The sequence below is a fragment of the Archocentrus centrarchus genome, chromosome 8, assembly GCF_007364275.1.
Source record: "Archocentrus centrarchus isolate MPI-CPG fArcCen1 chromosome 8, fArcCen1, whole genome shotgun sequence".
Taxonomy (NCBI): domain Eukaryota; kingdom Metazoa; phylum Chordata; class Actinopteri; order Cichliformes; family Cichlidae; genus Archocentrus; species Archocentrus centrarchus.
The window spans coordinates 29,426,385-29,442,996 of NC_044353.1; the positions used below are offsets into that span (position 1 = coordinate 29,426,385).

General features: G+C 41.1%; 1 protein-coding gene across 1 annotated transcript in view; it reads left to right on the forward strand.

The window, feature by feature from the left end:
* shank1 (SH3 and multiple ankyrin repeat domains 1) overlaps positions 1–16,612 on the forward strand; it is a 103,619-nt gene that overhangs the window by 42,843 nt on the left and 44,164 nt on the right. The window contains exons 3-7 of the mRNA XM_030735698.1: positions 7,972–8,175; positions 9,006–9,077; positions 9,441–9,549; positions 13,614–13,768; positions 15,600–15,767. Coding sequence (XP_030591558.1) covers positions 7,972–8,175; positions 9,006–9,077; positions 9,441–9,549; positions 13,614–13,768; positions 15,600–15,767 — 708 coding nt within the window. The remainder of the gene's footprint in view (positions 1–7,971; positions 8,176–9,005; positions 9,078–9,440; positions 9,550–13,613; positions 13,769–15,599; positions 15,768–16,612) is intronic.

Sequence of the window (16,612 nt, forward strand, 5' to 3'; positions counted from 1 at the left end):
AGTGCAGCTTTTGAGTTGATGCTTTAATATTAACAGCCTAATGTAATATTTTATAAACCAAATGGTCATGTTTTTCCAGCAGGACAATACTTTCACATTTGATTTATCTTTTTCTGAATATACATCTTTGTTGGATTCAAAATGTATGACTTTTATTTGTAATGTCACTTCAACTTAGAATAAAAGGACTTTTTCAAGTGTCAGCACTTTTTGTGCATTTTGGATAAGAAGTACAGATTAGCTGGCATGCAAGCCTGCATGGATACAAAGTGCATTTCGAAGAACCAAATAGCATTTCTGAGGCTTAAATGGAAGGATGAAGAAACTATTTGTTTCCGTTGGTGAACTAAGGAAACACACCGATGTCCAGTGTAAGATGAATAAGTTAATCATGAATAACTGTGCAAAGCATCCAAGAAGAAAAATATAGAGATGGTAAATGGACTAGCTCTTATATAGCGCTTTTCTACTCAGTCAGAGCACTCAAAGCACTTATACAACATGTTTACATTTACCCATGCACTCACATTCATACAAGCACTTCCATGTTTATACTAAGCTAAGTGCTTTTAATTAACTAGCATTCACACACATTCATACTCCGACAGGATGGCTGGAGAGCAACTTGGGGTTAAGTATCTTGCCCAAGGATACATTGGCATGTAGCCTGGAGTAGCCAGGAATCGAACCGCTGACCTTCCGATCAGTAGGTGACCTGCTCTACCTACTGAGCTACAGCCACCCCGATGGACTGAGATGGAGATGAGTATAATGTGTGAGTCCTTGTATATAAAATAACCAAATGCTTGTACCTAACCTCCTCATAATTGTCCAATCTCTTTATACCTTGAAGTCCCTACAGGCTGAAAAGTACATTTAACCTCTGCAACCAAAACAATTTTACACCTCTGTCAGGTGTCACTGTCTAAAGCCAAAATCTTGCTTTTGTTCACAATTTATTTTTTCTATAACTAACTCTGAGCATTGATATCAGGGCATATATCTTATTTTCAGACGGTTGTGTAAACCACTACACTATGGAGCCACTGCCTCCTTTTGGAAGTTGAAAATGTTTTGGTTTGATCCCAGAAGCAGAAACAAATCCCTCTGAGGGTTACATCACAAAGGGTGATGGGTATAAAAATCTGCCAGTTGAGCTACCTGCTGCGGTGAAAGTAGCTCATCATATTTTCAAGAGGAAGACTGCATCAATTTAATGTCTGTGGTGTAAAGTGACAGAAACATGCATTTGTATCCTGGATGTTTGATCTGTTTTTGGTAAACGGTCTGGTTCTTATGTAACACTTTTCTGCTCTACTTTGAGCACTTGAAGCACTTTATACCACATGCCACATTCACCCATTCATACAAGCACTTCTTTCTACACTCAAGTACTTTGTACCTAACATTCACACACATTCACACTCCAATGGTTGCATCAGAGAGCAACTTTGGGGTTCAGTATCTTGTCTGAGGAAACAGTCTGCTCAGGCTGACTGGAGCAGCCTAGGATTGAATCACCAACCGTCCGATTAGTAGAGGACCTGCTCTGCCTCCTGAGCCACAGCCACCGATTTTTCTAAGGCCCGTCATTCCTTCTGTGTCAAAATCATTTTTTGAAAATAGTCATGTTTTGACACTTACAGTACCAGTCAAAGGTTTGGATCTCAGAATCAGTGGATTATTTGGGTATGAACCACAAGTACACAGAAATTAGATGTTCCCTTCTAAAGTTTAGCAAAGTGAGTAAAATATCCCAAAAAAAGAAAACAAAAAAAAAAAAAACCTCTCACAACCTGAACAAGCAATGAAGCAACAAATGGCGAAGTGTGAATGACTCAGATTCTCTTTAATTTCATATGACACTAACTGGCCTTTTGTCCTACCATTTTATAAAGTAAAACTATGTTTTTTTGTAAATGTAGGCAAACAGACATCTACAAAGCACTGAATTAGCAGAAGCGATTAGCTATTATATGAGCATGCATGGATTCATTTGGAACAGGGGTGGCCAACTCCAGGCCTCGAGAGCCGGTGTCCTGCAGGTTTTAGATGTGTCCCTGAGCCAACACACCTGAATCAAATGGCTGAATTACTTCCTCAGTATGCAGTCAAGTTCTCCAGAGTCCTGCTAATGACTTCTATATTTGACTCAGGTGTGCTGAAGCAGAGACACATCTAAAACCTGCAGGACACTGGCTCTTGAGGCCTGAAGTTGGCCACCCCTGATTTAGAAGCTAAATTGTCATCGAACATACAAGTTTCTCTACCCAGTAGAGGGTGCTCCAAACACTGCGATTGTACATTAGGTGGACAGATTACACAGCTTTCAGTGTTATAAATCCCAAACCCAGAAGCACAGTGTAAAGGCTGTACAGTACAAAGATGCGTGGAGGAGAGGAGGATCCATGAGAACTGAACTAAGCAGTATTCTGAAGGCATGCTCAAGCTAATGAATGGGTGATGCTCCCTAATTGGCTGGTTCAGTTAGAAGCTAGAGGATCAATGATTTTCCTGAAGGTATACAGATCAATATGTAACACAGTTGCCACAGCAAAGTCTCCAAGCCTCTAAAAACATCTTAGACCAAAAGAAGGGGTATTACAGAAATCTTTTATGATGATAATCAGTGTTTTATGGTCTAATATTGTTATTGGTTGACTGTGGGAATATTCTTCCTCTGGGATAACCAAATTCTTAACCGTCATTCCCTCCTGCTGTGATTGCGATTCACTTTAAAGTGTTTGCTGGCTTCCTTTGATGGGACTGTAAGTGCTGTGTGTAGGCTTGTGTGTGTGTGTGTGTGTGTGTGTGTGTGTGTGTGTGTGTGTGTGTGTGTGTGTGTGTGTGCGTATGTTTATAATACCTTGTGGGGACAATTTTCCTGACATATACTACGTTGTGGGGACCAATTGCTCCTTGTGGGGACTGGAACCTTGTCCCCACAAGGGGAAACCCTGTTTTTGGGTCAGGGGTCAGAGTTAGGGCTAAGGTATGAATTGAGTTTAGGTTAGGGTTAGGGTTAGGTATGTGATGGTTAGGGTTAGGAAAAGGGTAAAGGTAAGGTTTAGGCTGTAGAAATGAATGGAAGTCAATGGAAATTCCCCACAAAGATAGCAAAACACACTTGTGTGTGTGTGTGTGGGTGTGTGTGTGTGTGTGTGTGTGTGTGTGTGAGTGTGAGTGTGTGTGTGTTTGCATGAGAGATAGAGAAGCCTAATCTAATTCTAAAAAACACACTTCTTCATCCTCTTGCTCCCTCTCCCAAAACCAAAGTCGAAGATATTCCCTTCCCCTTTACTCTGGTCTATTTCACCATGCTGCTGTAACACACACACACACACACACACACACACACACACACACACACACACACACACACACACACACACACACACACGGACATGCACAGAAACCCATGCACACTGATGCACATGCTCACACAGAAGTGCATGCACACCTTCCCAGTACCACATCTCCTAGGGAACACAGGGATGTCTCTATGGCAACAAGCAGCTTGCTCCACTAATGAACCGGTTGCCGTGGTGACCGGGTTGGCTGTGCGCGAATGGAGACGCTGAATAAAATAGAGGGAGAAAATGTTGTGTTACTCCTCTGCACACAAACCCCTGTGCAGGGTTTTTATCTCTTTTTCTTTGCAGGGCACAAACACACACAGAGACACACACAGAAATGTGTGTCAGTGTGTGTGTGTGTGTGTGTGTGTGTGTGTGTGTGTGTGTGTGTGTGTGTGTGTGTGTGTGTTTGTGTGAAGAGATTAAGATGAGTGACAATTAATGAATGAGTGTTGTGTGTTGCATGAAATGTTGGCTAGAGACACGAGCCCATGCAGTGGGCCTAATGCAGCAATACACAGAGATCTTTGCAGCTGGGTGTGCTCTGCGTGGGCCAGCCATCCTGCTGCTGCCTCAAGGTCAGATAGCAGCCCAACTGCACTCTGGGCAAGAAGAGGGAGGCGGGAGGGGAGCAGTGCCAAAAAACCTTCTGTCAGCCATCTGTGTAGTGAGTTACGCTCCACTTTGCTGACTGAGCTTCTGGACCGTTATGCATTTGGCCATTCACAACCCCACTGGAGACACTTAAAGCTGCACCAAACTGACATTCATATCCCAAACTGAGACCTCTGGGAATCACCCACTTTACTCCAACGCTGTCTCCCCCTTCTGGCTCAGGGGGGCACCAGCCTCAGTGTGCTGCAGCCAGAGAGAGCATAAGCTGTCACAGAGCTTGAGCTCTTGACCTCTCTGAGGCATCCAAACATACATTTCTGCATTCACAAGAGGATTCTTGCAGAGTTTTTACTGCGTGCAAGAAAGGTTGGCAATAATAAATATATATTTTAAAATGAGGTTTCATTTACTCAACCATAAACTACTTTTTATGTTAATCAGAAGGCCAGAAATAACAGGAACATGAATAGAGTTCTCATAAGTAATGCAACACAGATTCATCACCTGACCTTCATGTGCTCCAGGAGTTCTGTCAAAAGCGCCTAAAAATCATGTCTCATTCAATAAAACCAGACAGAATAAAACCTTTTCAATATCACGTTACACATGCAGCACTGGAGTTTTGTAGTTTAAAAAAAACAAGGTTAAGCATGCAATTAACTTATTACTGCGAGAACCTAAGTTTCAAAATAAGAACCAGTCAAATATTTTGACTTGAACCTCTTTACCTTCAGATTTATACAGATCTCTAGTTTTTACAGAACCTGACACTTGCAACTATGTATATGTAATATGTTGTTTATTATGATACCTTCAGAACGCACTCTTGTTGGGTTCAAAAATAAAAATATGGAGGTGCAAGAGAGAGAATATTATCTTCCATTTAATTTCATATGTACTTGCACTTTCCAGACTAAGTATTTAATACTTTGTAGAATTCTTTTTGACAGTTGTTACAGCTCTGAGGCTTCTTGGGTAAGTCTCTGCAGGCGGTGCACACCTGGACTTGGGCAGTTCATCCTAAAAGATCCTGTCAGGCTTTGTCAGATTAGATGGGAACCATCTGTGAACTGCCATCTTCTGTATGAATTCATCCTTCAGTTCTGCTGCCTGCTCTTATCACCATGCTTCACTGTACAGATGATCTTAGGCAGATGATAAGCTGCACTTACTTTTCAGCAGACTCGGTATTTGGAGTTCTGTTCAGTCCAGAAAATGTTTTTCTTCATATTCTCAATTCTTCAAGTACAGTTTGACAAACTGCAAGCAGACTGTCATTGTCACGGTCCTGGGCCGGTGGACCAGTGTTTTGTGTTCTTTTGATTCTATTTCAGTTATTTCTCTGATTATGTTTATTAGTTCTCTTTTGTATTCCTGTTTATTTCTAGTCCCTTGTGTTTCCCTGTGTCAAGTCTACGTGTACCTTGTCTAGTCACTTCCTGTTTTATTTTGACAGTCTTCTGTTTGCAGTGCTTTGTGTTTAGTTTTGCTTCCTCTGTTTTTAGTTTCATTTGCGTCACCTGCTGTGCCCTGGTGTTTCCTCTTGCCCTGATTACCTAATGTGTACTTAAGCCCCCAGTTTTCTTCTGTTCTTTGTCGTGTTGTCTGTGTATCCGTTGTGTGTGTTCGCCGGCCCTTGTGTCCCGTAGTTTAGTTCTGGCCCCAGCCGAGTGTATTTGTTTATGATCTTCATTACAATAAAAATACATTAAGTTCACCACTTCTGAGTCCTACATTTTGGGGTCTTCCTGCTCCTGCCACACACCAACGTGACAGTCATGTGCTTTTCAGCTGAGCAACTTATTGCTTGATGAAATTGGGCCGAGATCATCGTTCTTCCCAGCAGATGTTTGGATCTCTGTGGAGGACTTCTTAAGTGTCTGATAGGTTTTTTTCTCCTTGCTCAGTCACTCAGTTTGGCTTCAGCTCTGTGAGGAGTCTTGGTGGTCTACAGTTGTTCCATTTTACAGTTATTGAGGCCACTGTGCTCTTGGGACTCTTAAAGATTTAGAAATTGTTTTAAACCTTTGCCCTAATCACAGCATTTTAATCATGTATGTCTACAGAGTGTTCCTTGGACTTAATGGGCTATTTCATATCCCAGTGTACAGTGTGAGTGATGGAACCTAGCACAGGTTTGAGTTGTTCCGCCTCAGTTGTAGACATCACAAGGATTATTAAACCAAACTGGATACATCTGATCACCATATGAAGTCACAGAAAAGGCTCCCAATACTTGGTAAGGAGAAATACCTTTCATGCATTGGATTTTTGCATTCTTTTTAAATTAGGGACAGAATAGTTTGTATAACATAATTTGACTGTTAATGCTGATATGGTAACTATTTTCAGGGCTGGGCTTAGCCTACTCAAATGTGCATTTTGCCCACCCTGTCAAAAGTCCTCCTCAAAAGCTGTGACAAATAACAGCGTTTAGTAAAGTAAACTAATTATTAATGGGAACAAACCAACAAAATACTTAATGTTATGAGTTGTATTAGTGATATCATCAAATTAGCAGGTGGATGAGTGTTTGGAAGGTGTTTTTTGGATGTATAATCCAAAATAACAAAGCTGAGGCCAACCAAACAAGAAACATGGAGCTGAGTGGATGGAGACAGAGAAAAGACTGAGACATCCAGCTCCTAAATGCTCCAGGGAGACTGGCCAGGTGCTTCAGCTGCACTGATTAACTCACAAACAGGCGCAAAGGAACAGAGAGAAAGAGAGAAAGAGAATGGGGGGGAACACCTGGCAGGTCCAGGCAGAGCAGGAGGACCATCACACCATTAAAAAATTATCACTGACAAGCTTAACCTGCTCTCAACCTATAGACGAGAAGGCGTTTGTGTTTTTAACGTTAGTTTTTGCATATTCAGAGATGGTATAACACTACTCCCAGAGAGAGAAGCACTGGAGCCCAGATCAGTCATTTTTGAACTACTAGTCTGACTTCTTTACTGCTGAGCTACAGCTTATCAAGTCTACTAGGAGCTAGATTATATCCTAATACAAGAGATCAAAACCAGCTCTGGTTTACTGTAACTAGCTGAGATAAGACTTTTCCCCTGTTTGATCTGTTTGAGTTACAACCATTGACCTAGAAGGCTGTTGTGTATGGAAAACCTCACTTTGGTGAAACTGCTGAACCAATTCTGAAAACATCCGTAATCCTTAGCTCACTCATCCCAAATTTTCTATGTGCTGACACTACGCTGCAATAGATATAATGTTGTCATACGTAGTCATAAATAAGTTTCAGAATTTTCATCCAAATCCGTTCATGATTTTCCGAGTTATCCTGCTAACACTGAGACAGACACAAAACATGACTGAAAACATAACCTCCGACCTCCCTCCACCACCAGTGAGCAAAGTAATTATAACCTGAAAAGTGACTATTACCAGCAGGTTCAGGCAGAAGTTACTTTTCTTAGCTGAATAAAACAATGGCATTATAGTAAGTTCAATGGGAATTATTACTTTTTGGTGGCTATACTAAGAAGCACTGTTTCATTTGGGGCTATCATCCAAATATGCTGCAAATCACTGACATAAATCACAGTTTGCTGGTTTGCCTCCTGGGTCTTCTGCACTGCTCCTGGTTCAGAAATGTTTCCCACTTTAACTCATTCTTCAATAGTTACTGTTCATTTTAAAGGCACAGATTATGCAACAAAATTTTACAGGCCATTTCAGCTCATATGATCAGTTTAAGGTCCTCAGGCAGGGTCCTGTTTACAGGTTTAAATATATATGGTGTAAGAACAGTTGTGCCTTTTCTTAGATCAGTGTATGTGATTCCATTAGGCTTCTAGTTTCTAGATCGATGTGCGTGCAGCTGCATCTCTACCTATTTTAAAATCAGTTTTGTTGATTGACATCCCACTTGTTGCCTTTTTGAATCCATATCCTTGCTGAGAACACTGTAGATCTATTAAACTTTGCAAACCACAACTGTTTTCAAAAACTGCTATATTTACTTTGGCATTCCTTGCAGAAATGTTTGCGGTTTAATCCAGACGCCACTGTGTGGAAGGCAAAGCAACAGGTGCTGTGCTCCCTGACTGAGTCTCTGCGGGATGTTCTGAACTACGGTCTGTTCCAGCCTGCCACGGATGGCCACGATGCCAAGTTCCTGGAGGAGGAGAGGCTGCTCAAAGAGTACCCACAATCCTTTGAGAAAGGGGTACCATATTTGGAGGTACTATCTGACTCTCTTATTGACAGTTTCACAAAACATTTCTGTTTCTGCAGTACTACACAGACTGTAATGTAGCTGTTTGCCCACAAGATGTCACTTTTGTGCAGTAAAACAGATTCTAATGTGTATCCTATAAACAGAATTTTAAAATAATATAGGATATGTTAAGGAAAAGTCAGAAAAGTTTATTTACCCAAGTTAATTAACCTAAACTACATTCCAAGCTGCTGACATACTATTTCTATCTATCTATACCAAACTTATTTTGAGGTTTCACTTCAACTGTCACCCAGCAAAGTTGCTGGTGTATGACAGCATTAAAATGTATCAAGTAGATTATTACTGTAAGCTTTTTTCCTTCATGCTTTCTAACTCACTTTTTCTATTCAGGTCCAGAAAGACACCAGATTTTTATCAACACATGCTGGACCAGATGAACACCAACTGTCACTTGAGATTTATTTCTTTTAAGTTAGTGTACATAAAACCCTGATTTCTAAACACAGTTTCACATTCACTTCTTACAACTTTCATTTCCTTGATCTGTTTAGGTCTATATCCATTAATCTGTATAGTCACCTTCTTTTCATGCTGCATTGCTACTCAGCAGAGGCTCTAGACTGTTTTTAAACAACTTGAAGCCAGACCGTATCTTCCACATTTCATGTCATCAGTGCAGCAGAGAAGGAAGCCTGTGTAGCAAACCAGATAAAGCTTCTCAAGGCCCTATTTTGTGGATCTAGGCCAAAAGCTAAGAGAATTGAGGACAAAGGCCCTCTGTGTTATTATTAACTCTTGGTTTCCTTTCTCTTTTTCTGTCACTTGTTCAGTTTCGTTATAAAACCAGGGTGTACAAACAGACAAATCTAGATGAGAAGCAGCTGGCCAAACTGCACACCAAGGTATGAAACTGATCTCTAATGTGTGATATGAGTTACATGTTTAAATATTACACCGTATGCATATCTTTGTCTGTGTGGGTGTCACTGAGCATGCATTAGTACATGTGTGCAGATGATCCAGTGATGCCGTATGCATTTGACCGTAGAGCAATGTTTAATATACTTCAAGTTCATCATATTGAAATAAGCAGTTACAGCTTAATTTAGACAATCCAAAGATATAAAATGGCAATCAACAAAAAACTTTTTCATACATGAAATATATATTTATTTGTATACTGCTTTACTTTCATGAAATAATTCTTTCTTTCTGATTATTTCTCTGTCATACCCATCTAATACTCATTTTCTTTTTACACGTAGGCCAGCCTGAAGAAGTTCATGGATTACATTCAAACCAGCGCTGTGGACAAGATGGCCAAGTTCTTAGACAAGGGCCTCGATCCCAACTATCAGGATTCTGACACCGGTGGTAAGGAGACCTGTGACGCCCCTCTTTCCTCGAGCCCTTAGTTATTTTATCCACAGAGGCCCAGTTTCTCTTTGTCCAGCGATAACATGAAGCAGCTGTAGTGCAGCACAGTTTCCAAAGTGTTTTAGAAAATAAAATCAACACATTTGTGAAATGAAGTTTAAAAGATTGGTGATGATCCTTCCGTAAGGTCATTTTATTTATCCCCGAGCAGCTAACTCAGCACAAAGAGAGCCAGCACCTATGCAACCTGAAGCTCTCCTGTATAGACTCTTTAAGCTCTTTAAGCCCCTCTGTTTTCTGCCCTCAGCTCTGCAGTATGTTGGCCTAACACTTTGTGAGGATATGAGCCAGTGCTGTTCACAATTTGGTGGCTTTTCCTGGATCCTGTTAGTGCTCAGGGGGGCACAGCAGACGGCTCATTTACAGTTTTGGTGCGCTGCTCTGTGTCACTCCAGCCGTTCGGGGAGCAAGTGTCAAAACACAAAACACAGCCTGTCATCATAGGTGTGAAACACACTCCCAATGCACAGCACAAGGTGGAGACAGAGAGCCTTTATGAGCCTCCGTCACAAGCATTCTGTTCATGGTTCAGTCAAATCAAAGTCTGCATCAGTTAGCTAAATGGGCTGGAGCACTAAAACAGCCTCATAACTGTGTTCTCTAATGTAAAGACGTCCTTTTAAAAAACAAATGAACAACCTGAAATATCTTAAGAATAAATGTGGTTTTAGCAATATGTCTGAAACTACTACCTGTGCATCACAGCTCATATCTCCAAACAACACTTGGCACTTGGCACCATCCACCCATCCATCCATCCATCCATCCATCCATCCATCCATCCATCCATCCATCCTTCCATCCAAGAAGTTATACTTTTACCACCTTTGCTGTTGGGGAATGCTAGCCCAGCATTTTGTACACTCCACAGAACAGAAGCAGAAGTGTGACCATTTTCCATCTGTTTCATGCTCCAGAAACTCTCATCACCCTTTAAAATTAACACAGATATTCTTCTGAGCCACATCCACCAGACTACTGTAAAATATTACGACATACATCTTGAAGAGAAGCACTCCCCTCACTTTGCCAATGGGATAAAAATGTACTGCTGGTACAGCTGGTGAGCTTTTGACCTGATCAGGAATTCTGCCCTTTGGGACTTGAAATTCCTCATTTTCTAAGCACGGGTGAGCGATAGTGAGTGATATTTAGCTAATGTTAGTGTCGATCCATCAGTTATTAGTTTCAGGGTCATCCTAGTCAGAAAATTGTGTTTTCATGTAGTGATATGCTCAGCACCTTGTTGACAATTGTGAAAAAATGAAAAGTCTCTTTAGTGCATCTGATATAACCACTATCTGGCATTTTCAGCACCAATGATGTTGTGCCACATGAAAACTAAGAATTTATGAATGACTGCACACCTGAAAATGATATCTCAGCTGTTTAATGCTTTTAATTTGATAGTGCTGCATGTTGGTGCAGTGGTTAGCATCGTCACCTCACAACAAGAAGGTCCCGAGGCCTTTCCATGTGGAGTTTGCATGCTTTCCCTGCACTTATGTGGGTTCTCTCTGGGTACCCCAGCATGCATGCTAGGTTAATTGGTGATTCTGAATTGGCCGTAGGTGTGAATGTGTTTGTCAGTCTGTCTGTGACAGATGGTTGATCTCTCCAGGGTGTGCCCCACCTCTCGCCCTGTGACAGTTGGGATAGACTCCAGCCCAACTGTGACCCTGAATTAAATAAGTGGAAGAAAATGGATGAGTTGATATTGGATCCTGGTTTCTGTCTTTCTGCTTTCAATTTTGTGGAGTCGAGCACAGTAAATGACTTTGTGATTTCAATAAGAGGAGCATAATAAATTAATTAGATTTACCAGTTTAACAAATTCTTGTACAATCAGGGTTTAGATTTGCTTTAAAAAAGCTGTTTAGTACAAACCAAAGTCTGTACATTGAATTCCCTGAAATTACTTGTGTTCTGACAGGAAGACCTAGAACAGTGAATGCAGCATAAGGTCTATGAAGGGCAAAGAGGTGATAAAAAGCCCGCAGACAGAGATATATCCAACCTTGTTAATGCTTTTTTGACCTGTCCGTCTCCTTGAAACTCTCTCCGTGGGTTTCCAGAAGCCTCACACAGAGTGCCTTCATTAGGACATGAAATAATTCTGCCATAATTAGCCTGACTCTGGCCGGGAGGCACTCATGTCCATCTCTGCCAAGGATACTGTTAAATGGGCATTCCCTGACTCATCCTGACAGTATAACGTCAGAGGAAGTGCAGTCAAAACATTGTTTGAGCCTGAGATCCACAGAAAGTGTTCAGTGATGAAAGCCTTCAGTCATTTTCCTCTTTGGTTCCCTTGCAGCCAGTGCTCTGTACCCTGTTTCCACTGGGAGTGCTTTGAATGTTTTTATCCTTGTAGATGCCGGTGAACTTTCTTTCTGGAGCAGACTGAGTGTGCCAGGAGTGTTGCGACACAGCACTTTTTTTTTGGCAGCAATAAATGATATTTTGAGTTTCTTTGTTGCTTTATATGATATCAGGATAATGGCAAAGCATCAGTGCATTGGCAGGAAAAAATATTCTGTTGGAAGTTAATATTACTGCCTGCTCAATGAAACCAATCCAGAGGTTTTTGTATTTCCTCTGACACTCTGACAAAGCTTAAAGTTGGCTGATCTGGATAATAATAATAATAATAACTGTACTACTACGCTCATCAGGCAGACTCCGCCCATCCCCATTAAGCATAAGATGAAAAACTGGTATGCAATATTTTATTCAATCAAATATACACCCATATAATAAAAGAGGATTTCATAACTTGATTACATGCCATACAATTTACCTGTCCATGTCAATAATACACACCTGACTAAAGTGCATAGAATGACAGCTGAAAAAAAAAAGGCTGGATCAATTTACATTGCTTGAAATCCCATTGTGGGCAGCACAGTGGTGCAGCGGTGGTTGGCACAGCGAGCTCAAAGCAAGAAGGTACAAATCCACCTGCCGGCTGAGGCCTTTCTATGTGGAGCTTGGTTGTTCTCCCCAAGTCTATGTAGGCTCTCTCCGGCTTCCTCCTACAGTCCAAAGACTAGCTTCACCCATCACCCAGTGGTGATTCTATATTAGCTGTAGGTGTGAATGTGAGTATGAATTATTGTCTGTCTCCCTGTGTTATTCTTGAGATAGTCTGGCAACCTGTCCAGGGTGTACCCCGCCCTCTCACCGTATAACAGACGGGACAGGTACTGGCTGGCTAGGTGGCTGCCTGGATGGATGGATGTTTTTGCCCTGAATACATTTAAAAATGGGTAATTTTAGTCTGCTGTGGTTGGTAGGCTATGTGATGACAACATCATATCTGATAGATAAAAAGCATTCAGGGGCCTGTGATGTACCTGTGTGCCAGGTTTGGTTGCTCAACATCTGATTGTATAGGGGGAGTTTGTGGACAGAAAGAGAATTTGTGTATCACAGTAAGATACCAGCATCATCATCATTATGTAATTACAAGATTGATGGTTACAGTGAGTTGTGCACATTTATGCAGGTGGAACTAAAGCGGTCATTTAATTCATTCCTTGTTATTACATGTTTTTCTTCACATGGATCCAGGATCTCTGAAGGTAAGATTATGCATACTTTCTTTTTCAGAAACAGAAGATTTGGTCTGAATGTACTGGGGAAAACACAAGGAGTTTACATGCCTGTCAGTAAATTCTAGGTTAGATATGTAGGTATTTGCTACAGCGCACCTCATTTGACATGTGCGGCACTTTCTCAGCTTCAGTATTGTGGTACACAAACTCTTCTTCACCTCATTTTGAAGCATGTCATTCTTCTTTGCTAAATCATGAAAAATAAACATAAAAAAATAATTCTTTTTTTTTCAATGTTCATTTCTGTCTCAGCAGCTTGGAAAAAGCTTCTGTTCTCCAGCAAACAACCCAAAATAATCTGATTTTACAATCCCTTTCCTTTAACAGTCCCTCTGACCTTTAAATAAAGCTACACACGTGTGTGTCTCTGTGTGTGTTCTTTAGAGACTCCTCTGACCCTGGCAGTGCAGTGTGAGCCAGGTGGAGGAGAGGCCATCCGGGTCCTGGTGGATGGAGGGGCCCACATCGACTTCCGTGCCAAAGATGGACTCACACCGCTACACAAGGCTGTTCGAGGCCACCACCATACAGCCCTGCTGGTAAGCATTTGTATCTGTTGATGTCATTTCATGCTGTTATCTGGCTGTGAAAAGTGATATTTTTATTTCTTATGCGACAAACAGGGAGAAAAAAAAATCAGCCTACAAGAGGGTGTAAATCTGCAAGATGGATATTTGCCCCCAAAGTGACACTGTATTTTCTTCATTTGTGTTACCATATATCTAAACAAGCTGAAACCTGAACAAACAGACCCTCCCACTCAGCGATCCACACCCACCCACACACAATATGCATGAATATGAACAAATAATTCAGCCAGAGAGAAAGAAAGCCATTAACATCCAGATTGCCTGGTTCTGGCACATTTACATTTTAGGCGTTTGTCCAGATTTGCTGAGAATACAGGTAGCTGTAGACGAGAAACTCATCGGGGGAGATAATTACATACGTTAACATTGTTGGAGCCCGTGTTTTCCACAAAGGAAAGAAACTCGGCTAAACTGCACAAAGGTTTACATCACACTCTGATTGAATCCATCATTTTCTCCAGCCTGGGGTGTTGTGGGACCTCTCTGAACCTATGAGTTTCCATCCTATTATGAGTTTTATGAATATTCCTCAACTTGAATTAGGAAACTATCACCTAGACATTTTTTTCTCCCTGCTGTTTTATTGTTTTACTCAGTGAAGGTTTTAAATGTTACATGTAGTTTTGGCTCAAAATACTATTTTAACATGATGAAAATGGACAAGTTCAGTGTATTAAAAGGAATGAGCTACCTCAGCCCTCTCGAGAAGAAAGCAAGGCAGAATGACATTGCTTGTGTATTATAACCTCAGATTTAAGTGTAAATGTAGCCCTATAATAAGTGTCCACTGGGAACAGGAGTTTGAATGGAGCCAAAGCAAGAAGAAACTCTTGTAGGATCCTCTAGTTTACACAATGAGCAATGTTTTCATTAAAACGATACATTTCTTCATACTAGCATTGAGACCGGAGCAGTCAGGTCTCTCCTACTGTTGCTGCAAACTTTGCACATTTCTGTAGTTTAAACTTTGTCAGCCCTCAGGGGGCCTGTACTGTCCTGGGGCCTCTGCCTTTGGGCCTACCAGCATTACAGCTAATTACATTAGCCAGGCAACATGCTAAGTCTAAGGATTTTCCTGTTGTTGTGGGGCAGTGAAATCAGGAATAAAAGTACCTCACTTCTGTTCTCAGTATTCAGGATCAGCAGGGAGCTTACAGCCAGCAACTGAACATTTGGTGTGCAATGCTTATGGCTGAGACATTTTAAATTTAAAGTTGGCAGAAGCTGCTGTAGGGCCTAAATAAAAATGGCGGCGTGTGAAGCAGTTGCTGATTTTTAAAAACTGTCCGTCAGCCAGGAGTAGTGCTCGTCCTGTTTTGATGCCAGACACACTGAATCTGAGTGGAAAGAAAGAAACGATGGTCTTCTCTCACTTTGTTGCTACCAGAAAAAAAAAAAGGAAAACACAGAAACAAACAAACAAAACTGCACCCCTTATTGACACATGGTAATCCAAATTTCAGTATGCATGTTATTCTTCCTACTGCCTTTGTTATCCATTATCCACCAAGGGTGTAGTATTTGGTAAATGAGGTTTTTTTTTCCTTTTTCTGAAATTAGCTTTTTGGCATTCAAAAGGCTGAAGTCCATTTTTAATATAAATATGTTCTTCTGGATGCAAACCAAGTGAAAATAGCTTTGGGTTTAGTGGATTTTCTTTTCAAACATGTCCCCTTTAAATCCCGGTTATTTATTATTGTAATTTATCATTATCATTACTGTCAGAGTTTAACAAAAGCTTCACATAAGGTTTCCTTTTTTTTTTCGTCTCATCCCGCAGGTCCTGCTCTCTCTGGGTGCATCCCCAGATTATAAGGACCGGCGAGGGCTGACGCCTCTTTACCACACTGTGCTGACAGGGGGCGACACCTCCTGCTGCGAAACACTGCTTTACCATCGCGCCAAACTGGGCATCAGGGACGAGAACGGCTGGGACGAAACACATCAGGTAAACGTGTTTTTGAAAGAGAATTCAGGGCAAAATAAATACAGTTAACTTCCTGTGTGCTCCATAAAGGATAAACACCAGATCAACTGTAAAACTTTCTGTTTGAAGATCCTTGAAGTAAACTCTTTCAGTCTAATGAGGTCAGTGGCCTAATTTACATCTGTTTGGGAGCTGAGATGTGAAAGCACCAGAAAAAGGCATCTGGGCATTTGGAGCTTATGTTCTTGTTCATATTGCACAAGTTTGCCACATCACTGTTTGTAATGTGCCAGTCTATTCTGTGTTCCAGTGTGTGTCTGCGTCCAAACCCATTCATGCCATCAAACACTTCACTTTTCACCTTCCATCCTACCCATCCTGCTTCAGTGGCCTCATGTAACAGCTGTGAAGTGGACAGGGAAGGCCAAGAGGAAAAACGGAGGTATCAGCCTGTTCATCTCAGTGTGTTCACTGCACAAGCATCTGTCTCTTCAGCTCTATTGGCCAGACATGAACTTTAAGATAAACTGTTGGTGTGTGCGTGCGTTAAGTAGGCTTTAACACTGAGATCAAGATTTTTGGATGTGACATTTGCTCTGTTACTTTTGGGTACAGTTTTATTCCATATAAAATCAACCAAATCTGGAAAAAAGTTCCCACCCAAGCCCCTCAAAATCAGCTGTTATTTTTGCTGTTGTACATTTAATGAGGGTGTGTTAAATTATACCATTAAACTATGAATTTTGTGACTTAGATGGGTTAAAATTTTGCACTTTTTAATTTGTTAATTAACAAACTTCACCAATTTGATGTTTATGATGTTTATAATAATTCACTAAAGAAAACTTCATAAAGTGCATTTTGGG